The 25645-nt window shown below is 35.7% G+C and overlaps 1 protein-coding gene across 1 annotated transcript; it reads right to left on the bottom strand.

The window, feature by feature from the left end:
• Positions 1-5890: 5890 nt before the first annotated feature.
• Positions 5891-23991, bottom strand: LOC120317434 (PI-PLC X domain-containing protein 2-like). Its single transcript, XM_039364078.1, has 5 exons — positions 23686-23991; positions 16675-17135; positions 14390-14631; positions 9867-10003; positions 5891-9759 (listed from the first exon to the last, which is right to left on the bottom strand). Exons 1-5 carry the CDS (start codon positions 23771-23773, stop codon positions 9755-9757), a joined length of 933 nt encoding a protein of 310 aa, XP_039220012.1. The 5' UTR covers positions 23774-23991; the 3' UTR covers positions 5891-9754.
• Between the last annotated feature and the right edge of the window lie 1654 nt (positions 23992-25645).

The following is a 25645-nucleotide window of genomic DNA, read 5'->3' as shown; positions in this document are numbered from 1 at the left end:
AAAATTGCTTCCAGATGACCAGCCTTCTTTACCTGGTATTGCAGGACTCCATAGTTGCCAGCTACTATAACAAATGAAAGTTGCCAGGAAGGCTGCCATAGACTGCTTGTAGTCAGACGTGATTAATTAAGAACTATAAGGACTGAGCAGGTTGATAAAAATCCAGTCTGCTTTTCTGTAAATGTTAGGATGATTTAAACCAGTGTCTTTTCAAACTTGGCAATTTAAAGATGTATGGATTCTCCAACCATTGCCAACTAGATAATCTTGAGAGTTGATGTCCCTATGTGTTAAAATTGCTAATTTTGAAAGAACCAATTTAAATTAATAAAACCCAGACCTATATTCACAATTTCTCACAATGTATAAACTTTGCACTGTCTTTGTCTTCCTCTAACCTATGTGGCAATGCCAGTACTTTCTTATATACTGTATAAAAGCAAATTGTCCTGTTACATATAAATATCTCTGAAGTAGTATACTGTTTTGGTCTAATGTCAGTTTCTGCCTCTGTGCTTTTATTTTATAGAACTCCACTATTATAGAGCAATTTTCAATGTTGCATAGCATCAATGAATAAGTAAGTGTTGTCAATAAGATTTAGAAGATGGTTGACCTGGATTCCAAGTGACATATGACATACTTTTTTCCCATATAACTTCATTAATTTTTAAAAAGAAAAATAGAAAAAACTAACAAAACTAATTAAGAAAACCTGTTTGTGTGTGTGTGTGTGTGTGTGTGTGTGTGAGAGAGAGAGAGAGAGAGAGAGAAAGAGAGAGAGAGAGAGAGAGAGAGAGAGAGAGAGAGAGAGAGAGAGAGAGGAGGGGTGGGAGAGAAGACAGAATAGAGAAAGAAATGGGAGGTGCAATAAAATAAAATAAAACTATAGAATGAAACAAAGATGGACACAAAAAATGACTTTTGACTTCTTTTAGAGCAAATATAGATAAAACAAAAGTTTGATTCCCATTCTATAATTACATTGTAATCTCCATTTTTAATAAAATAATCTATAAATATTACTAATACTTAAACCAACATGTCATGATTTCATTTTTTGTTTTGTTTTGTGCAAAAAGTCCCAAAATAGCTTTCAGTTGGTGTTAAGTTTAGCCAATTTCTCTAAATCAGAGCTGCCATTTTTGCCATCCTAGTCAGTTCCATCAGCTTTAACAATCATTTTTCCATTGTAGGTATTGTCAAATCCTTCCAACTCTTGCTACCAAGTCTTGCTACTGTTAAAATGTACAAGAACAAAATGCCATGCATTTTTTTTCAAACTTTTTGTCCATCAATTCTAACAAAAATATCCCTGGCCTGAATTGTATACTAACCTTGATTTTTTTAAAATTAATATACTGTATGTTTCATTTCAATAATTTTTAGGGTTTTTTACAAGGCCTCCAAAGGTGGTCTCCCTCCCTCCCTCCCTCCGTCTCTCTCTCTTAGAAATCTCTTAGCATTTTATTCTGTTCAGACTTACCATGTTAATTATCAACAAACAACCTGTGGTTAAATGTCAATGTTGAGACAAAAGTTTTCTACATTTTAAACTATTAAAAATTCAGTTGAGAATTTAACTAAGAGTTTCAGTGGATTTGACTTCAGATCAAACTGGGAGTTTCAGTGGATCTTACTTTAGTAAATATTCAGTGAGGGCAAAACTGCAGCTCATGTTAAAAGTACTTTTAAATTTAGCATGTAACTTATATATACAGATGGCATGAACTGGAAATTCAGAAGTGGCTGCGATCACAATAGAAGTGGAGGTGGAATATATCTCTACTCTGGCACCAATAGAAAACTTCCTTGTATGCCAGTGTTATTTCACAGAAGAATTTTCTCCAGAACTGAAGCAGAGGAAGAAGTTCAATCTCCTAAATTTACTGCAAACTTCATAATTTTTAGCTAGGCACCAAATCAGGTTGTCTGTATTTGAAAAACGCTTGGAATGCTGTATTTATCTTTACCAGCTATTTGCACCAGGTCACTTACCTTGAGGTATTTGGGGTATAAGAGTAAAAGGACCTCTGATCTTGGATCATGAAAAACTACAAATTTATCCAATGGTAATATTGCTTAGTTGGGATGACTCATATGAGACTCATATGGACCAGGGAAATTTTCTTTTCTTGTGGATTTTGTGACTCACTTTAGCATAGGCACACCCTTGTGAGGTGCATAGGCACACCCTTTGGAGATGCATAATTGTGCAGTCAGGATTAGTCCCTCTTATCTGACTCTGTGTCAGCCAGTTTCTTTTCCTTGAGTTTTAACTGCTGGTTAAGGATTGTATTGATAACATACCTTTAGGACTTCTACATCAGCTTCCTGCTTTTTAAGTGACTAATTTTTATTTAATCACTTTATTTTATTTTATTTTTAAAAAAAACACATTCTCTTGTTGCAAGGCAATAGCAAAAAAACAAAAAAACCACACACACACAAATACTTACTGTGGATCCAAAGCTTAATCCAGTGGAAATTGCTCCTGGACAAGGTTCATTAAATAACATGACATTCCAGGAGGTGATACCTATAGGCCTCTAGCCTCTATTTGTTTTAAGTGGCTTACTCATCAAACGTTATTGAGAACTATGCCCAGCCTATTTAGAATTAAATTAAAAAATGTAAGGTTTTGTTTTGCTTTTTTAAAAAAATATCAATATAACCGCTTACAATACAATATTAAGCAGAACAGTTTACCAAATACTGAGTTTGTTAAATTATGGCAAATATGTTTAAATAAAATAAAAAGAAAAGATTTTACTTTTCCTTACCAGCAAAATTCAATAGCTTAGGATTTCAATACAGTTTAGTTTCACTATGGAAATAGGAAACGCGGAATTTTTACAAAATCATGCTTGTACATGATATATGTAATTTATGTACATGATAAATGTAATTTACCATGTAATTTACCAAGAAATGGTAGTTACCATGTGCCAGTAGTTATTAATAGTTTTTAAAACTGATTGATGATGTTTCAATTTTCTGGTAATTTCTCACATTTGAATAATTATTTCTGAAATGCATTTTAATCTGCATCCTGCTAGAGATTATTATTTTTTTTTGAGTGAGGATTGTTTCACAGGAGTGGACAGAATTCAGACTGTCATATTTTAATATTTCATTTTATAGACCTTTCATGTGATAGGTAAAGTACAATTTATTTATACAACTTCTAATTGTTTTTTTTTTCCTGAAAATACTGGACATGATTTGAATTGGAGCTAGTTCTTTAGAAATGGATGAGAAACTATGTTCAAAGTAATGTTTTTCTCTGATCTTGCCTGTTTACCAAAGGCAAGACCCCATCTTGGATGATATTGATCAGATTTCCATCTACCTTATAAATTTGACAAGAGCCAAGATGATGATGATGACGATGATGATGACAATAATAATAATAATAATATGAAGAAGTTGGAAGGGAAAGGCAGCTAGTGGGCAGTGAACAACCAGGAAACCAAAATACACAAATATAGGGATCCTTATTTAACTACTATTTCAGAAAATCCAGCCGCATGGCCAATAAGTGATGCTCAGGAGAAGGTCAGATTCCCTATCTGTAAAGTATATGAGGTTCATTTTGTGACTGCTTGCCATAGTCATAAAGCATTGCAAGGATTTTAGAAATATTTACTAAGGAAATTGCTAGTGTTGATGAATAAAAATATCCACAAAAAGAAACAAGTCCAAAGCACTGTACTACAAACTTTTTAAATGCTATTTATTGTTATGTTATTCATGGATTCAAACTCTAATTCTAATAAGCAAAAGATAGTACAAATATAAATGTTTTAAATTATTTCCCCCTCTGGATCATGAAAAGAGATTTTACAATCCAGACTGCTTTTCAGGATTTCTTGAACATTTGCATAATTCTTAAATAATACAGAGCATTCTTTATTGTTAACACTTCTGTCTTATAAAGAATAAATAATAGTTAATTTAGTCTAATCTACCTATTTTGTTTTATAAATAAACCTCACTTTAACCTTAACTAGTGAATTATTCTGACTATGAAATGCTTGTGCGCAAGTTTGAATCGTTAAGTCCACCAATATAAATGCTTGTCATGCAATTGTCTCCTTTACTTTCCAAAGATAGATTTCTTTCAAGTGAATCATTAGCCATGTTTGAATTTAAATTAGATAGAATGTTGAACTAAATAAATGTTAAACAGGTTCAAATGTTTCCCTTAGCTTTAGGGTAAACTATGTTCAGCAACTGGAAAACATTCCAAAGTCACAGTTGGCTTTCTTTCAAGAAGTTAACAAGGTTTTCTGTTATCAGCTAAGTGCTTGTGATGCATATGTTCCAGAAGAAGCAAATATTCTGTCATAGTTATTCAGGAATGTGGCTGTACTAAAGCAATAAGCTTATCATTTTTGTCAAAAAATCTTTTATAAGATAAAGGAATGGTTGCACAAATCAATATTACTTCTCTGAATATTTTTTCCCTTATTTCCAGAGAAAGTAATACACAAATCAAAATAATAAAATTATATGCTTACAATAAATAAAACTATATGCTTACAATAAATAAAATATATAAATACAAATAAAACGCACTCAAAACAAAGCCTTTGCATACAGAAATAGATAGGTCCTAGATACTTTATTCAAATTCAGTGCGGGGCAAAATCCAGAACAATCCTTATTTGATCATATGATCAAGATTAGCTTGGAACTAAGAAGTTCATTGGTCTAAAAGGATATTTCTTTATTTAATTCAAGGCCACTAATTCAGTGCTCTGTCAGCTTACATGTAACCCCCTCCCCCAAAATAAGACATATAAAAAGATCATTACCATTTAGAAAGCCATTTAAAAAACCCCAAACATTTAAAAGCTATATAGGGATTCCACAACTCTCCTAGCTCAGGGCTGGGTAAAACCACAAAATTTTTAATGATGTTTCAGAATGTGGTAAGGAACTGTATGAATCTCAGTGGTGATGCCATTCCAGAGACACCACAACAGATAATACTTTCAATTGACTGGACCTAGTCTGCTTTGATCTCATGAGATGGGCAGATACAATAGGCGGTAAGGGAGCTAAGCCTTATCCCATGAAAGGCTTTATAGGTAATAGCCAGCATCTTTATACGATAGAACCTGAAGCCAACTACTGTAGTAATCAGTGCAGCTCACATGAGCATAATGTAACACCTCTATCACTGCCTGCCCCATGGCATTCTAGATCAGCTATGGTTTCTGAGGATTCCTCAAGGGTTGCTTGTGTAGAGTGCATTACTACAATCCAGTATGAGAGGACCAAAACAGGAGTGGCTGTCTAATAGACTTGAAGACAACATTTTCATTTCACACAGAACTACTAATAATGTCAGAGGTAGTATGAATTTTCTTTCAACTAGTTTGGATTTTTCTAGATTGCATACATTATCCTCTCTCAAAGATAAATGTTATCTCAATAGGAGATCTCTCCCTTTTAGGTATGGTTCATTTGTCTCTCACAAACAACAACTATAGTTCTAGACCTGATTTGAGTTTTAATACAGTGGTTATGAAGAGGTCAGAGGAGTAAATACTACTGCAAGGTCGGTTTACTAGATCTAATTGCTATCACTCAAGAAGTGTACAAATGTTCCAAATAGTTGAAGAATGAAATCTTGGAATGAAGAAATTTTCAAATTTTGAATAATTTACAAGATAGAAAGGATGAGAGAGCCATCTTCTAACTTTGTGGAACAAAAAAACCCCCCAAATCACAGCTTTTTACTGCATGTGTATTTTTTTCCCCCCCTTCTTTAAAAACAATTGCTTTTAAACCAATATTAGTAATCACCACAGGAAGTTTGTATATTTTTGTAGTTGCTTTGTTCAAAATAAAAACAAAGAATATAAAACAAGCTATAATGTACTACATGTCAAAAAAACTTTTATTGTGCATACAATAACTCTATCCTGTTCATCCAGATTGCACAATTACATCTAGACTTTTCAGGATTTAAAACAAAGCATGAAATAAATGTGAAAGACAGAAAATACTGTAGATGTTATGAGCACAAATAAAATAAGATATTCTCACTCTACAACACTCAAAAGAATTGCAATAAACATATAATAATAAAACTGGCATTCTAAACAAGAAGTTGTTAGGAATTAAAATCAAAGTCAAAATCAAAAGTAAGTTCTTTCAGATTTCACATGAGATAACAGATACACTATTTAAAGAAAATATACATAATATTCTAATATTTTATTAATTTGCAACCATACTTCTGTCACTTTTATTAATATAAACCAAAATATCAGTACTAACTGTGATTTAGAGTGCAAAATTGGAATCAAAAAAAGACAAGCTGTTTTTAATTTCTATTTATCCTCTTTAATAAACACAAATATTTCTGAAGATTAGTTCGCTGTTTCTTGACCACTGGGAGAATCATACAATATTTAAAAATATGTATTATAATAATAAAGATAAGAAAAAAATTACCAAAAAATCCAACTGTTACATAAAATTGGCTATTTTACATGGCATAATTATTATTGGAGAGACCTGAACTTTAAGTAGGGAAAGAAACACACTGCTATTAACAGTCACTTCAGGTAAAATAACAGAAATTGCATAAATGAAAAACAGGAATTATGAAGCACCTAGTATAAGAAAGATATAATTTTGTATTCTACAGATTTCAGAGAAATAAATTGATTAATGGACAGGAAGGCCACCTGAAGAAGGCTAATAATGTCTAGCCTCATGAATGTGTGAATGAGTGAGGTTGAAATTCTAAAACATAGGACAGTATTTACATACTTCCTCAATGGTCAGAGTCCAACACTTGTGTTCCCCTGAAATGGTTTGCTGTAGAGAAGTATGTAGAGAATACTTAAGGGTTGAGTTTGGACCATGTGTTACATTAGATGAAATTGTGCAGAATAATTTATAGCCCACCATGTTTATTTATACAAAAATCTGCATGTAACCTGCTTCAGACAAGCCGGGCAGTTTACAATAAATAAAAGAAATCCCCATACAAAGAAGAAATCCCATCTATTCCTAACAAAAAAAATCATATTACCAACACAACAAAAAACAATCTTAAAAAAATCAAGAAAAAATATATTTGTTGTGAAAGACAGGTATATTTGCAGCAAGGTTGTGAACAAATCTACCACACTGTTATGTGACCTCAGTAATTGTTTTGTTAAAGCAGTTCCTGCTATGTAATAACCTAGCATTTTATGAGACTTTTGGATCATGATGGAGCTAATCATGCCAAAACAGGCCAAATGTCTGTAAATCATGAATAAAGTTCATAAAGGCAAGCACTGAACTGCAAAATACTTCACAAAAGCAGGTGCAACCCAACAGCTTTCCAGTGCCCTTCCTAAGAAAGTCCTATACTCTACTAGAATCTGAATGTAATGATTTGGAATACACTATAAATAATTAACATAAAAATAAATTAACGATGGAAAATGCATACAAAATCCTGACAATACTGGCCTTGTTCATCTGTATCCCTTTCCAGGTATAAAATCAACAATTGCCAAAAGAACCTGCTTAATACAGCAGCTTACTTAAATATTAATACTGATTTACTTTGGATTAAATTTTAATCAATATTTAATCATCAATAATGAAACATCAAGTGATTTTCATAGACAATGGCTTATGAAAATGATTTCATCTCAACATATTATTATAAATATATACCTCAAATTTAAAAAAAGGAAACTTGTCAAATTCTGAATTAGGCCATGAATAGTATAAGTTAGAACAGGGGTACAACTATAGTAACTTTATGAACCGTGGACTTCAACTCCCAGAATTCCTGAGCCAGCATGGTCCATCCCTGAGTTAGAGTCTATAGTGGTACCGATTTGGATGAGGATGCTGATGATGCAAACAATTCTGAGCTTTATAGTGAAAAATCTCTCCCCCATGTGATAATAAATGTTCCTTAAAAGAAGGCTTCAATCTCTAAGTCCTTTTCTGAAACCACTAGAATTCTTTTCTTCCTGGGCAAGTCCTTAAAACCTGGCTTTATCTCCAGGCAGTCCCCTGGCAGACACTTTTACTTGTTTAATTAATTGTTCTACTCCAGACTTCCTTTCAACTATATATTGTATGCTTTTGATTGTTTTTCAAAATTGTAAATTGCCTAGTGTTCATGCCACCTATCCGTTTAATAAATAAATAATGAATAAATAAATGAATAAAAGAAGTTTATAGAACTAAGTAAGTCGGTCTTGTAGGATGACATATAATAGTGCCTTCATTTTCTGTTCATCATTGCAGTGGCTGAAATGGCCCCTGAAATAGACAGAATACTCAGAACATCCGATATGCAACTGTGGTTTCTGAAGAACATTTGTTTGTTGGAAACTTGAAGCAAACTTGTATCGAATCTTTTCTTTACTAAAGTCTCATTAAAACATTCAGTGCAAGTTAACAACACAAACTACTATGAATGTATTATGAGAAATTTCCAAACAGGTACTTAGGAAAATAGCTATAAATTCTCCTCCAACAATCTTTCAATTAAAATAGCACAAAAGTGGAAATAGCACTCCTGGCAAATATTGGAAAGTTGCCATTGATTCTTCTTCTGGCCCAGTCTTGGCACTCAGAACTGCCTGCCTTTCTTGCATTTTGATTGGTACTACACAATAGATTAAGTTGCTTTTGCTTACCATGATCAAGATACAGATTTGGTGGGTTCCTATTTACAGATTGCCTTCTCTAAAGGAGGCTTAACTGAAGGAGACTAAATTAAACAACGGTGTAGTAGTAAACTTTCAGTGTAGGCTATAGTCTCTAGAATATCTATTTTGACATGTTCTACTTAGTTTAGTAGGATTTATTCTCAGGGGAAAAATGCATATGAAACTGCAGCAATAATAACTTTGCATGGCATGCCAGCAACTTTTATTACCATCAATTGCCCAGAATGGATTAAATAGGAAGGTATATTTTGCTTTTTACAAAAAAATAAACACATAAATATTGTTTTACAATTTGAAAATTATTGCATTAATAAATTCTACAAAATGGCAGATACTTTGTACCCTGGAGTGCCATTTCCTATTTACATTCTTCTGTGCAAATTCCAACATGTTAGAAGTGAATTATGCCAGAATGGGATGAGGGTTAGGTGGTATTAGCCTCTTACTTCTCAGAAGTGATTCTAAATCTAGGACTTAAAAAAAAAATCCACAAAATAAATAGTGTTGCATTTAAAATAATTCTTCTTTGTACCCAGTTCGGGTTCTCCAAAATAATGAATTAAAATGCAAGTTCAAGTAAAAAATGGAGGTCTAAACACATAATTAACTCTAAAAATTCACACATATTACTGTGTTTATCAAAGATCACAGCAAACAATAGAAATGATATTTCCCTAAAGAATGACCGAGGTAACAGAATACACACAATACAGTAGTAATGAAACAAGTGCAGCACATATTTCTGCCTGAGGTATCTAGAGAGGTAAACTGTTGGCTAACCTGATGAATTCGAGCTTATAATTTATTATTATCCTTTGAGCCACAGTTCCGGGTTTCATGAGATGCAGGATGTACATACTCAAGTCCATGACGAGGCCTCTGCTAATAATTTCCATGTGTTGTACAGCTGAGCTCCAGTTGGTCAGCCAGCATCACATCCTGTATTTCCACAGAGGCAGGCCGAATGTTCCTATGCGCAGCAGAGAAGGACGTACTATCCTGCAAGTTTAGATCTATGTATTGAGGTCAACGTAAGCATTTTGTCTTCATACTGTGTCAAACAGAAAAATGGTTGGGAGTCTTGAAGTAGAGTAATTGATATACATTAAATACTCCCAAATGAATCCCCCTTTTAAACAATCAGTATTTTTTTTTTACCTTCTAACAGGAGATTATTTAATCCAATGATGGTAGCTGCAAAGTCTACCTGTTCCACGAAATCTGAAGTAATGATGTTAACTCCCATGATTCCTGGTTTCTGCAACTTCACCCAGTTCAAAATGAAAGGAAGATTTCTATGAGAAATAAAGGAAAATATTATATCACAGATATATGAGACACACTTTATGTTATAAATAATAATATATCACCTACATATATTGTAGATTATGTCATAATAGAAGAGAATATTTGTATCTCAGGGTTGAACTGTGGAGTTCTTGGTCCGCCATAAGCTTCATAGTGCTAGCACTGAAAATGCTACCTAGTAGGGTAATGAAACGTTTGCAAGAAAATAATCAAGATCAGAGAGCACCAAGGATTCCACTGTAGATAATCTACAATACTTCTTGGAAATAAGAACGTTATTTGTATTTCATATTACACTTCATCATTTTTTAAAAAAAATATCAGGAAAAGCATGCCACATTTGAGGCCCTCATATATTATAGGTCAAGAAGAGGGAAAGAAATTAACAAATGCATTGCAACACCATCTAAATTTTCCATAAATAGGATTTTAGCGGTACATAGTAGATAAACAATAGTATTATTTTTAAAGTTATCTATGCACTCAGAAGATAGCTGAATATTAAAAGCAGACTACATTGTTTATCAACATTATTTTTATATTGTTTCTAAAATTCTAATATCGACTTTTTAATGTTGATATGCCACCTAATATCTACATCTTGCTAACAGCATTTAAGCATTCAAAATAAATACTATGAACCTGAGATCTAATTCGCACACTATGCCAAGTAATAGTTTAACAATAGGTTAAACTATTTAATCCTAGGTTAGACTACATTATGGTTTAATGAGATATAAAGGTGTTAGGAAAATATTTAAGCAGGTGATGTAATTTAAGAAAGTTGTTTTCCTGCCTGTGTTTTTTTAAGTTATTATTTTTGTCCTTCCCTACAATAAAGTGAGAGATGTTGCTGTAACATTGCTTTCAAGTGTTTGGATTTGAGAAGCAAATCACTAGAGATACAATTGATATGCGAAGAATGACAAGCCTTTTTAAATTCACTCTTTTATCCAGAAACCTCTTTCAAGCAAATTAAACATTGCCTAGTTCATTATGTATCTATGTAACTTGTGCTTACAATCACGTTTTATGTCAGCTATTCATCCTAAAGTAGGAATGAGGTAATACAAGCAAAATAAATCATATTTGATTGGTTTGTCTACTTTTTATTGATTTAATATTTCTGTATCACATAATTTGTAATATTATCTATAGTTGTATTGTTTTTGCTATTAAAATAAAGATACAGCACATTTGGTTATTTTAAAAAAGGGAAAGCAATTTAGCACCATCTAGTACCTTATAAATGTACAGCAATTATTTTTCAAAGAGAAATTTGTAGTTATAACAATGGATCTTTAACTCTGATAGAAATGAAGATAGGTTTGAGCATCCTGTGTATTGCCACTGCTGAGACTATTTTTCTGTCCACTGTCGTTATAGTATGTTACTTGCTATATTACTATAATTGACCAATCTAGTACTGCAATAAATTAAAAGTAATGAGAGATTAAAGTGTTAATAGACTATATTAGGCACTGTAATTGAAGAAAACAGAACCATTAATTTGTCAACATGTCTTCAGAATAAAGTTAAGGATTATTTCTTAGTTTGGCTTTATACATAATTCTGCTTCAATAGTGGGTTTTGTTGACTCGTACAGCCATTAGCCTAGATCAGGGGTGTCAAACTCCCTCATTATTTATTAGTCATGCTGATGACCCTGGGGTGGATGGGAACTGGTCCAGAATATCTGGAAGACACCAACTGCTTATGAACCAGTACTGACTGAGTCTATATATGTTGTTACATCAAAACCAAATAAACCATGTTATAGTTACCAATAACATTTTCATTTTTACAGCCACCTACTATTTTCCTTGAGGGGTGCAGAAGGGGATAATTCTGTTTTTGTTTTCCTTTTTGCTCACTGTATCTTGTGGTTATATATTTGTGCAAAAGCTGCAGTCCAATTTATAGCTTCTAGTAAATACTGCATTCAATGCTATTTTTGGGGGGTGGGGGTGGGTGGGATGAAATCCTGCTGAACTAACTCTCCAACTATCTTAAAAAGTGTCACTAAGGTAAATAATATGTAAGGTTAAATCATCACTGGAAAAAGTGCAAGTTTTACACTGTAATCTTTACTTTGAATGAAGAAAAGGCCATTGATGGGAACAATTATTAAATTTAAATTTCTTATTTTTCCTAGTCTGATCTTCCATCTCACTGAGCTACATGGATTGAATGAGTAGACAAAAATAGTAAATGAAAAAAGGCAAGGGTTTTTTCCCAGAGTAAATTCCCTTTTGTTCATTGGTTCTTGCTCAGATATCCAGAAAGAGAAAACAAGACTCGTCTTTTCTTGCTTGCTTACTAGTGAGGTCCAATATCTCTTTAAGCAGGGAGCATAAGGAAATGGAAGTTTATCTTTTTCTGAACTATCTTCTATGCTGCTCCAGCTACAGAGAAATGGCCAACAAGGAAACAGATTGTATCATTATATATCACAATGGATCCGTAAGTGCCAAGATTGTTGAGGAAAAAACTTCCATGCCTAGAGGTTATATGTGTCTTCTCTTACATTAACGTCCATAAGAGGCAAACCTTAGACAGGGGTTCTCAACTTTGGCAACTTTAAGACGTGTGGACTTCAACTCCCAGAATTCCTCAGCCAGCAAAGCTTAAAGTTGCCAAGATTGAGAACCCCTGCCTTAGAAGGAGCTGGGAGCTTTACAAGTTTGGCAACTTCCTTCTCCTTGCTCCTTTCCAGCGTTTGCTGAATAGTAGAGGAAAGAATTTACTCTTTGTTTCTACCTCTGAAACCTTTTTTCACCCAAGTGTCTGTTTCTCCTTCAAAAGAAAACTGGTGATAGTTTTAAAACTACCTTTTTGAAATTTGTCTCGGGTGTCATGTCACTTCAATTTGAGCCAGAAAGAAGCAGGAAAGACAGAGCCTTATTTTTATCCCAGAAGATAATGCCTGTTTATATTTTATAATAGAAGATCATGTATGAGTTTCAGGTAATCAGAGGACATTTCCTCTGCATGGAAATAACTGGTTTTGTCACCTCTATTGCCTGCCATTCATAGTAAGGTACAGAAATAAAAAATTCTTCAGTCACAAAAAAGTTATTCCCAATCTAAAAAGCTATTATTCTATGTGTCATTCATTTAATGAGCCATTATGATGTACTGTATGTATACATTATGAATGTACACATTATGTATACATTCATCACATTACAAATTTATCTCTGAAAGATCCTAACATAAAATCTGCTTAATGTAGTCTTCTGAAACTTAAGAATGAAAATTGGTCATTTTTCCTCTTTTATTTTTCTTGGTTTCTTTTAATTGGTTCTAATGCAGACATGTCAAACACAAGGCCCGGGGGCCAGATGTGGCCCACAAAGTGGTTTCATGTGGCCCGCGAAGCCATCCTGGAAACAGTGAGGGAACGGCCCCCTCTGCCTTGGCCCTGGCCCAGGCCAGCTGGGAGCCAATGTACAATTTTGTGGTGGCCATTTATGCTGAAATGCATTCAGTCTTAGCTCCATAAGCTCCCCCCCGCATGGCCTGAGGAATAGTGAGACTCCTCCAATGGACCATGCCTTGGCACTTGCCCTGGTCCCACCCCCTTCTGCCAGAGACCTCAGATCTATCCCACTCCTGCCCAGGCCCCCACAGGAACCCTTGAACGATGTAGAGCTGGCCACACCCACCCAGTAGGCCACACCCATTCCATCTATGCCCACGCAGTAGGCCATACCCACCCTGGCCACACCTACCCGGCCCCCTGAGGGCAACCGCAATGCTGGTGTGGCCCTCAATGAAATTGAGTTTGACACCCCTGTTCTAATGGAAGAGGAAAACAGGTGGAATATTCTCTCTGCCCAACCCCAATTGGCAGGTATCTCCAGAGGACAGTTCCCAATCTTCTTACTTTCTCTTTTACTGCTTCGGGTATTGAGGGAGATACAAAGTTCTGGTTCTTGCTCTTTTGGAAGCCTCAACTACTGAGGCTGTTGGAATGGGTCTTTGATGTTGTCCCTCATGAGAGACAATGGATTGTGTTCTTTGAACTTCTCTTCATTTTGTATATGCCTTGTATGGCATGGAATCCCAAGATATCTTCTCCAGGTGAACAAACCACTTTATTTTGCTGTTTTTCTATGTAGTTTAAGATTGGTTCTATGCCAATTTTTTCTCTTACAATCTCATTTCCATTTTATCTTTTTCGGCCACTTCAGCAGCTTTTCTCAAACATTTCATTTCCACGGTGACTAAATGTCATTTATCAGTTCCCAATGACCTTTACCATAATCTCCCAGGAATCAAAGGATTCTACCCTTAATGATTTTACAAGGTGGGCCACTTTATTTAGTTAATCATTAATAGTTGGATAGAAAACTTAAGCAGATATTTACCTGTGAACAAGAGCGTTTTTCAGGCCCTGGCTGAGGTGTCGTGCAACAGTGTTCACTCTTGGTGTGAGAATAGCTTGGGAAACATGGAAAGTTCCATGTTTTGCTCGCTCATTCAGGGTGGTCTCTAAGAACTGCAGTAGTTTATGCACATTAGTTGTGTTTGCCCAGGGAGCTGGCATTTTATTTCCTGTCCACAGAACAGGGTATATTTCACATATAGGATGATGGTAGAAAACAAGAACCTGAAAAAAGGGAGGTAAAAATAAGGCAACCAAAATCTCTTCCTGGGTTAAATTCATTTATATTCATATCATTCTCTAACCTTGCCTTATAAGCAATGGGGAAAGAGTACAACATTACGGAAAAGATTATTGTCTGTTATTAAATATTAAAATATTAAAAGTAAAATCTGACCAATATCAGGTCAAGCGTTACTAGATAAAGTCATAACTGGTTACTACCACTATCATCTAATGGACGTTCCAAAATTGTGGAAACAATTTGAAGAGATTTCAATATTTAATAAAACTTGCTATATATAATTCTATTATATTTATAACAACGAAAATGATACTGAATTGGATTGCACGAGTTGCCATTCCATTCCATTTTAACAGGCATGCTGGCTGAGGAATTCTGGGAGTTGAAGTTCGCAAGTCATAAAAGGGTCAAGTTTGAAGACCCCTGCATTTTAGTCTTGGAATAATCATTCAGCACTATCTGCCTTCAAATACTTAATCTATTGGCAAACAGAATTAATGTCATCACAGATTAAGGGGAATGAAAAGAAAGAATATCACCCATTTGTTGAGCTCTTACACAATAGGTGGGGTTACATTAAGTATCTCATTATTTGTTCTACTTGTTGCTATTATATTTTAACAACTCTCCTTTTGAGAGAGTTGGGGGAAACAATAACATCTCCTATGCCATACTTCATTGTGAAAGCTATATTTAATTATAGGTTTCCCTCATTTGGGTATCCTTTTCTTTTTTTCTCTGGAAGAAAGGCAGTCCCACAACAAATGGCTGGGATAATGTTGAATTATCACCTATAAATGTTTGGTTACAATTATGAATAAATGCATCACATTAATTTGGAAGCATATCTCTCAACTTTCTAGCTCTTGAGGTTTGCCATGTTCACCATCTTGCTCTTTTTATTTTTTGTCTAAATCTGGTTCTGTTGATTGTTTTACAATATTGCTTTTATTTCTGTTGTGAGCTGCTCAAAGTCATTTATAGTTGGGCAGCATCAAACTGAATAAACAAACTTCTACAGCTAGCATCTATATTCAAATACTGCCACCTGGTGGACAGCTTTGGCACCTGCTGCTTTTTGATTTATTTTTGAGAGAGAGAGGAAGAAAGCTATTGTTAATAGAGGAAGAATAAGGATAGCTACTTCATATAATTGAAATAATTTGAGAAATTCAAGACTGATAATCCAGAGGGAACAGCTAGTTCTCAACTTACAAGAGTTCATTTAATGATCGTTCAAAATTACAATGGCACAAAAAAAGTGGATTATGACCATTTTTCACACTTACAACCATTGCAGCACCCCCATGGTTACATGATCAAAATTCAGATGCTTGGCAACTGGTTCATATTTATGACGATAGCAGTGTCCCGGGGTCACCTTTTGTGACCTTCTGACAAGCAAAGTCAATGGGGAAGCCAGATTCACTTAGCAACCGTGTTAGTAACTTAACAACTGCAGTGATTCACTTAACATCTATGGCAAGAAAGGTAGTAAAATGGAGCAAAATTCACTTAACTGTCTCGCTAAGCAACAGAAATTTTGGACTCAATTGTGATCATAAGTCAAGGACTACCTGTAGTCTATTTACTGATCTGATCTATCCCTGTAAGGTTGACATAGAGAAGAATCTTCTATTAGCTTTACCATGACAGATATCATTTTTCATTTTAAGGCTCCAGATTTTTTAAAAATGGTAATACACGGTGATGGACTGATTCAAGGTAATTTCTATTCAATTAAACATCCACCTGAAAAGGAGTTCAGCTAGAAAGACAAGAAGTCACAGATATTATAGAATGGAAGAAGAGTTACAGAGAGATTCAGTGCTAAGATGCAAGTAAGATAACCCAGGGAATTTCTAGATCCTTGAAAACTACTATCTGCTGCGCTTTCAGATTTCCTTCTTCAAACATATCCTATCACCTTCGAAGATGCATTCCCAAAGGCCATCTAAAAGTAGTTTAAAGTATAAAAATGTAGATTCAGATCCAATTAAATAGGATAAAAAAAAATCCTCTACCTGCTGTTGCTTTTCCCAAAGATTTTGCAGTGTCACATTTTCTACACATTCTTTTGTGCAGAGTTTTGATCCAAATATTTCTTCAATCTTGCTGATAAGGTACGTATGATGATTGCTATCCATAGCATAGAAATGATTGAAATCCAGGAAAATTACTTCTTTAGGATGATGGGTTAAGAAGTTGTTTATCTCCACAAGTCCATCACATACTGTGGCTCCAAACAAGCCATGTATAAAGTAGATTTCCTGTCCTGCTTCACCTGGTTTGGATGATACACGGAGATCAAAATAGCGTATTCCACTGTCAAGCTGTTCCTTGAATGTCAGATTTTGGGTTACTGACCATTTCTTCATTAGCTTTTTTACCAAAGGAATTTTAGCTAACCGCCGAATTGCTATGGCTTGATCTGGTCCCACAGGAGAGCTGTCATCCACCCAGTAGCTGAAGGAGTCATGAGAACCTATATTGGGGGGAAAAGGCAATATATTATTCTTGCAAATCTAATTACCAGCAGTAATTAGAATCATTACATACATACATGCATTCACACACACATACAAACACATTATTTTAAAAATGTACTCCTTGCCTTTCCAAATGGGATTCCTAATTTTATACTATTCCAGTGTGATGAGACAATGAGGTGGAAATGTCAGACCAAAGAGACCAAACAATGGAATATACTGATATTTGAACTATCCAATCTTAGCGTAAATCAAATTTCAGATGTACCTAAAAATAATCTCATAAGAAATAGATGACGTTCACCCTTTACAGCTTTCAGAACAGATCTAGGCTAAGCTTCTTATCTCCTCCCAGTAATTATAATTCTTTTGGCATGTGTTTCTTATGCAGGCAGTCCTCGACTTACAATCATTTGTTAGTGAACGTTCAAAGTTACAATGGCACTGAAAAAAGTGACTTATGACCATTTTTCACACTAACAATCGTTGCAGCACCTCCGTGGGTTATGTGATCAAAATTTGGATGCTTGGCAACTGGTTCATACTTATGACGGTCAATGTCCCAGGTCATGGGATCGCCTTTTGCGAACGTCTAACAAGCAAAGTCAGTGGGGAAGGCAGATTCACTTAACAATCGTGTTATCAACTTAACGGCAGTAATTCACTTAACAACTATGGCAAGAAAGGTCATAAAATGGGTCAAAAATTCACTTAACAACTATCTTGCTCAACAACAAAAATTTTGGGCTCAGTTGTGGTTGTAAGTTGAGTACTTCTTGTATTGAATATTTTGAGCCTCCTTTTACAAATTACTTGCAAAGAAACAGTGTAGTACCATACCAGGAGTAGTGCATTATTACAATGTATACCGTATCACCACAAAGTTGTATTGTATTAATATTATATTCAAATATATGTAGATTATTTAATTTGCCATATATACAAATAAAACTAACAGAAATGCAATTTTATAGACTACATTCATTTGGCTAACAGGGCAAATCTTTAAAGCCTAGCAATTACATAATTATGATTTAACTGAGTAATAAATAATATTAAAAATATAATTAAATATGGGATATACCAAGCAATATCAAAGGGGGATAATTAATTTGAAATTTTCTACTTCAATAATTGGTCACTTCTGTGCAAAACAACAAACCAAAACTGGATGAAGACAGATCAGTGCTGCAAGACTGTTGGGTAGAATACACATTTAAATAATAATAATTCTTGGGAAAGATTTAATAGATGACTAAATAACTGGCTTGACTGTGCAGCCACCTTGCTGCAGGACAATCCATATAGATTCTACCTCACTAACCTTTTGGGAATTTTTTAATATTTGTACAGGCAAGTGAATGGGGGCAATTTTATCAATACCATTTACCAGGATTTTCAAAAGACATTTGACAACGTTCCTCATCAAAGGTTCAGGAGATAAAAGGATCAGTTATAAAAGGATTGGTTCTTTGATGGGATGCTAACTGCTAAAATCAAAAAACAAAGAAAAGAAATAAATGAATAATTTATTCAAGGGAAAGAAGTAAGAACTGAAGTTTGTCAAGGGATTGTGTTGATGCTGATGTTTTCTAAACATGTACTTAAAATTAAACAAATGACCCAATGTCTAAGCTCTAGAACAGTGGTTCTCAACCTGTGGGTCGGGACCCCATTTCACGGGGGTTGCCAAACAACGCAGTCCGCCATTTTTTCCCCCTTTTCCTTAGCTGTGCTACTCCCTTTTATTCTATTGGCTTTTGAAAGCCAATAGAATAGATTCTCTTGAATAGAGTCTAATTCTATTGGCTTTCAAAAGCCAATAGGAATTGTCCAGGCTGTCTCTGCCCTGCTGGGCCCGCCAAAAGTCCCATTCTGCAAACGGTGCTGCACCAGTTGAGTAGTCCTCGACTTACGACCGGTTGAGTAGTCCTCGACTTACGACCGGTTGGGGGTTGTGGCATTAAAAAGGTTGAGAACTGCTCTAGAATCAGCTTACAGGTCTTTTTGAACAACAAAAATTAACAGATTTAAGAAGCCGTAAAAATATTTCAGTAAAGAGTGTAGTGGAAGAAGTTTTTTATAGCATAATCTGTATTCAAAATGTACTGTTTCAAACATTTTGTGTGTAGGGTATTTTGAGCACAAGGTTGAATATTTAAATTTTGAAACAGCCCTCTGACCTCAGAACACTTTCAGGATAACTGAAGCTGCCTATTTGGAATGTGACATGAATATTTCACACTTGAAAAAAAATGTTTGGAAGATGAAATGGAACTGCACACACAAAATCATTCTAATCTGAAATATTCTGCATACAACTAGTTAGGGCCACTGGTGGTATACTCTTGTGCAGAAGTCCACTATCCCCAACCATTTTTAGTATTTAAAATATTGTATCTCTTTCTCATGCAGTCTCTTTCTATATGACTGTGGCATTCAGCTTTTGAGTATTTCTTTTTAAAGTTGCAAGTATTGCCCTGCTTTATGTGGCAATCTTGTGCAGAGCACAATGTGCACACCAGGTGGCCCTGCCATGGGTACATAACTGTCAACTCTATCATAACTATGACAAAAATCATATTTTAAAAAATGTGCTTAAGTACACATTTCCTTGGAAACTGAAATTCATGGGACCTCTAATACATTTTACAAGTATCAAACCACAATATTTCCCAATTAATCAGTCAATCAAACCAAAATATGACCTTTCACTTTTCTTTACCTTCCGTTAGTTATTGATATTCTGTAATTTGGGGTACTGGAGAAGCCAATTGTCACAATATTTCAACTTTTTCATTGTAAAAACATTGCTCAAAAAAGTATCTATGAGCAAGCAAATAATAGGTAACTATCAAATAGCAAGCCATTAATGACAGATATCTTCCACGTGTACTATGATACATTCTTAACATTCATAGAAATTAATATGCAGCTTAGTCACATTCAATTATATAAGAACATTATGTGCTAACATATTTTCACATACATCATAGGCACGGTAAATTACAGCACATCAAGTAGATTATAATGTACTCAAAACAGAAATAAATCTTCCTGATGTAATATTAAGAGTTCATAGTGTGCAGTATTTCTTGAACACATATAGAATTACATATATATAATTAGTATAGTATCTTTACTAGAAGAAAAGTAAAAAGAGACAGACATAGTGGATACCATCAACCTTCCTTTAGAACAGGAAGAACAACCAATAAGAAGTATTATTCCTAAATAAAGGAATAAAAGAGTACATGGAGAATATGGGGGTGGAAAGAAATGTATTAATTTTTATTTATAGTCTATGCATGCTTTTTACTGTTGGGATTTATTAATAAAATAGATTTTTAAAAAAGAGGTACTGCTTATTTGAAATATTTACCAGCAGTGGATATATTCATACCAATGGCTTATTTTGAATAATAATGATGATGATGATGATAAAGTTGGAAGGGACCTTGGAGGTCATCTAGTCCAACCCCCTGCTCAGGCAGGAAACCCTATACCATTTCGGACAAATGGCTGTCCAGTTTCTTCTTAAAAACTTCCATTGTTGGTGCATTCACCACTTCTGGAGGCAGATTGTTCCATTGGTTAATTGTTCTAACTGTCAGGAAGTTTTTCTTTAATTCTAGATTGCTTCTCTCTTTGGTTAGTTTCCATCCGTTGCTTCTTGTCCTGCCTTCAGGCGCCTTGGAGAATAGCTTGACTCCCTCTTCTTTGTGGCAGCCCCTGAGGTATTGGAACACTGCTATCATGTCCCCACTCGTCCTTCTCTTCATTAAACTAGACATACCCAATTCCAGCAACCATTCCTTATATGCTTTAGCCTCCAGTCCCCTAATCATCTTTGTTGCTCTTCTCTGTACTTTCTAGAGTCTCAGCATCTTTTTTACATCGCGGTGACCAAAACTGGATGCAGTATTCCAAATGTGGCCCTACCAAGGCATTGTAAAGTGGCATTAACATTTCATGTGTTCTTGATTCTATCCCTCTGTTAATCTTCTAAATTATAAAAAATTAAAAACGTTATTTGATATTTGAGATACTGTAGATAGACAAATCATTGTTTTAAAAGCCAAGTGCTGGGATCTGCCAATAACTTTTAAAACAGATTCTAGTGTTCTATCAATTTCATCCCTTTGATGGCTTGAACATTGAGAATGTAGATGCTATGATAGCTTGTCCTATTAAAACGCATTATGGTTGGTGTCAAGTACTTAAATACTGTTCTTGCTCTTCTGGTAATTATTAAATTTAAGTAGATGCTTATAGGAATGAAACAGAAGGGTGCATTCTAATTGGCTTATTCTACATTCAATCTCTCAGTGCTTATTTCATCTGCTACATCCATGTGCAGCTTTCTCTAATAGCAGTCTGAAAGACTACAGCTACATGAACTAGACATAAAATCCTTGTAATAAATCCTTGTGATAAATATTTTTTCTTCCAATTCTGCAGGAAAAGTAGCTTTACATTTCACTTCAAATGAGAAGGTTTCAGGACAAAAAAGTAATTGGATTTAAATCTGGAAAAATTGATATGTGAATTAAAAGTAACCTTTTCACTCTCTCTTCATTCTCTATAATGTAGATTTTCTACACGGTAGTGAGTGCAGATTACTTTTAATATGATATACTCTCTAGCCCCATTTGCTTGTCAAAAATATTTCAAATAGGATTTTGAACAGCATTCAATAAATTGTTTGTATTGGTTACTGTTATGACTCACCAGCACATTTCCTCATTTATATCTTTAGCAGTAGGTTCTGCTAATGTTCTGTTTGTTAATTGCAAATAAAACACAAATCAAAGCTCACCGTGTGCCAGCTATGGATTTTCCAGTTGTTAAAAGTGACTAGACTTAAAGAAGAACAAATGATTAATCTAATCTGGTACTCTGAGATTAGTTGAAGTCAACTATGGTTATTGCTAAGTAAAGGCCAATCCTCTTAAAAAGCTTACATTTGCAATTACATGTTCTCAGTCTAATATAATATGGGAATGTTGTTTGATTCAAGCTAATGATTAGCTTTTATGAAAAAGATACAAGTGTTACTGAATACTTTATTATGAATAAATATATTCCTTTAGAGCACTATTAAGCCACATCTATTTATTTTAAGAAGTAGAAAAGGTATTCTCTATATTTAATATCATCTATACATAATTGAATATTTAGATACAGAAAAACTTGATCTAACAGATCCTCAGTTAGCAGACTTTGGAAGCAATGGACAAAGTTTTTGTACAAACAGGCCTCTGAAATAACAGACATCTCTTTCTTGATGTTCTTTTGGATACAGTAAATAAATAAATAAATCTACCCCAATATTATTTGTAGTCCAATGAGAAAGCAATGCTCATTGTTTCAAATAGATATTTGTTCCAGACTGGCAATGTCTGATTTTGTTTTTGGCTGATCTTTTAGCTGCTTTCTAACTTTAGGAAAAATAAATATACTCTTTACTGATTTTTCAACCAGACCTATTTATTTATTTAGATTCTGCCTTTATTATTTTTGCAAATAACTTGGGGCAGCAAACATATCCATCATACTTTCCTGCCCGTTTCCCCCAACAACTCTTTAAGATGAATTGGGCTGAGAGTCAATGACTGGACCAAGGTCACCCATCTGGCTTTCATGCCTAAGGTAGGACTTGAACTCATGGTTTCCTGCTTTCTAGCCTGGTGCCTTAACCACTAGACCAAACTGGCTTTAATTTAAACCACGTATGTTCAAATTTTCTTTTCACCAAATTTAGGTTTAATGGTAGTCTGTTGTAGCCAAATTTCTGGCTGCTCCATTTGGATGCCGGAGAAAACTATTTGAGTTAGTTTTCTTCTTTGCTATTATGTTTGCTCTTGGGGTTCTTTGGCTGTAATAACCTTAACAAAATGTATCAAATTCTTATTCTGGGGAAAAGCTTCTCAAATCCCCCACCTGTATTCTGTAAACCTTAATAATATATAAAATGCATATACTTATTTTATCAAGGAAGGAAACATTTATAAAATGTTTTAACTACTCCATTCCAAAGATATCCATTTGATAGTTGTTTTTTAATCACAAATCACAAATAATTAAATAATTTTCCAATTATTTAATTTTTTTCCCTTAAGGGCAAAAGTGCCCAAATTCAAGATAACTAGATTTTCAATCTACCCAATAATCCATCCTAACTTCTGGACCTCAATTAGATCAATGGCACCTGCATTCACATACCGTAATTATCATAACCATCCCCTCCCCTCCAGATGTTTAAATTACAACTCCCAGAGTTCCTGATTCTTTAACTCGGTTGGCCTTCTTCCTCAATCTGTCGTCCTCCAGGTGTAACAAAACTCCGGTTCCCACAGGCCCTATCCATCACGGATATCGCAGGTCAGCACATCTGGAGGGTATTCTCATGAGGGCAGGTGCCCTTTGCTAAATTTTTGCCAGAAACTGCCCAAGCATATTTCACCTTTCTGTGATGCAGGCCGCGCCCGCCAGAGATGCAACGAGGACGCCTAGGCAGCCAAGGTCGGTTCGCTCGCCATTTACCTGGTATGGCCAGCCTGGAAAGCGGCAGGGCGCAGAGGACGGGCGGCAGAGAGCCCATCCAGTCTGCGTTGTTGCGTTGGGTTGCCATTCCTCGCCTTCAGCTCCGGCTTCGGAAACGCTGCTGGTTGCGCTGATGAGCCGAACGGCTGCTCCTCCCGTCCTCGGCGGTTCCCACTCCTAGTTGCTGAAGCGCATTGGAGTAAGCGCCGGCAGAGGCTCCTCTTCGGTCATCCTCCGGGAAACTTGCCAAACCGGGAGAGCAACTGCCTCGCCCTGCCTGGGACGCTGCGCCTGCCTGGTTTTTAAAATCCCCCCCCCCCTACATCCCTCTGACGAAGGCAAAGGAGGCTGATGAGGATACCGACCTCGCTCCACGGGCGGCGGGAAGAGCTGCCAGGTCTGGGGACTCCTCCTCCCCCCCTCCCGCCGCCCTCTCGCCTCACGAAACGGCCTCTTAGTCCGGTGCGCAGCTCTGACCCCGGCCGCCGGGATTGATCGACAGCGCCACCAGGCGGCTGTTCAGCCGTGGCGTCACTGCTTTCGTGACAGCTGTGGCGGACGGCGATTTGGCCTGACGGGGCTGCTGAGCCGAGTGAGCTGTTAAGTAGCTGCTTATTTCTTCCGGAAACTCTTGAATTTTGGTTTTGTGCGATACACCTTGAAGGCGGAGAATCGTCCAAAAATGTTTAAATAGCCGCCATTGTCAATTAATTATAGGTTCCTGGCCTAAACACGATTGTTGATTGGTTCATCGGATTATAATTTTCTAAAAACCAGTGCTTTTTTTGTAAAAAAAAAAAAAAAGGTGCCGGAACTCACATACGTCATACAACCCGCCTTGTCTACCCTACAAAGTTTCATCCCAAAAAGGTGCCCTTCTATGACAAAAAAAGCCCTGCTAAAAACCAACCATCGTTAAAAATCAAAACCAGTATATGGAGCCACGTGCACACTGGCAGTGTTTGACCTCCATCCCTCCAAAGCAGTTTGAAGTTGGCCCGCGATCGTACTCTCTGTTAGCCTTAAAATCCTGGAGCTGCAGAGAATGAGAGAAAACAGTCTGTGCTTTTCGCCAGCTGACCAGAAGGAAATTCAAATAAACTGCAGAATTGAATTCTTCCCAACCTTCTCCAGTCTAGGTCATTCGTGGGGGGAAGGAAGACAGAATGCAAGAAGGGATTCTCTGGACTGGAGAGATGTTTTTCTGGAAAGTTTTTTTCCTCCACATCCCAACCAGATGGACTCTTTTTTCAAACTCAGACTTTCGTTTGCTAGGTTTCTTTTGCCCTACTAAACGTAGTCCCATTCTATTCTGTTTTCCTGATGATGCACAGGTAGAGTCGACAGCCCCTTTGTCCATCCCCCCCCCCAACATTCTCTCTGGCTAGGAAAAAAAAAAGCATTTAGTCAAGCCCCTGGAAGTAGGAAACATTACAGAAATAAATGAGTTGCTACATTCCACCCTGTGGTTGGTGTTCATACTGCATGCTTTTGACCACTGGCCAAATATCTAAGTGATTGCTAAATGACTGAGCTTTGCTACTGTCACGTGACCTATCTTCTGCAGCATTGCACAGCCCATGAGAAATATAACCTAGAATGGAGAGCAGCCCAGTAGTTTGGCAACTTCGCAACTAGGTTTTTACCTCAGTAGTTCAAACTATAGATCTGTGTTCTGGTGGTGGCTGGAGTGGAGGACCCAAATTCTACATCAGTGATTTTCAAACTTGGGAACTTTAAGATTGGTGGAACTCCCCAGCCATTATGCCAACTGGTGGTTGAAGTCCATCTATCTTATAGTTGCCAAGTTTGAAAAGAAAAAAAATTCTAAATTTTAAACAGGATGGTGGATGTTAAGGGAGATTGTCTTCAATTCTCTGAGAAACAAAGGGATGAGCTAGGAGTTCCTGCTGGTGAAGAAAAAAATATATCCATCAAGTGAATAGAGCTGTGATCTTGA

This window comes from Crotalus tigris, unplaced genomic scaffold (genome assembly GCF_016545835.1).
Source record: "Crotalus tigris isolate CLP2741 ecotype Arizona unplaced genomic scaffold, ASM1654583v1 scf7180000019648.599848, whole genome shotgun sequence".
Taxonomy (NCBI): Eukaryota; Metazoa; Chordata; class Lepidosauria; order Squamata; family Viperidae; genus Crotalus; species Crotalus tigris.
The sequence above is the reverse complement of the archived record's forward strand: the minus strand, read 5'-3'. Positions and strand labels throughout refer to the sequence as shown.

What these genes read in the sequence shown, in the direction of transcription:
- LOC120317434 (XM_039364078.1), bottom strand. Translation starts at nt 23,773, where the DNA reads ATGGCAACCCAACGCAACAACGCAGACTGGATGGGCTCTCTGCCGCCC. An exon ending in TTCCAGGCTGGCCATACCAG is followed by an intron (nt 17,136 to 23,685) that starts GTAAATGGCGAG and finishes CCCCCAATATAG; the next exon opens with GTTCTCATGACTCCTTCAGC. An exon ending in AAAAACGCTCTTGTTCACAG is followed by an intron (nt 10,004 to 14,389) that starts GTAAATATCTGC and finishes TATTTCTCATAG; the next exon opens with AAATCTTCCTTTCATTTTGA.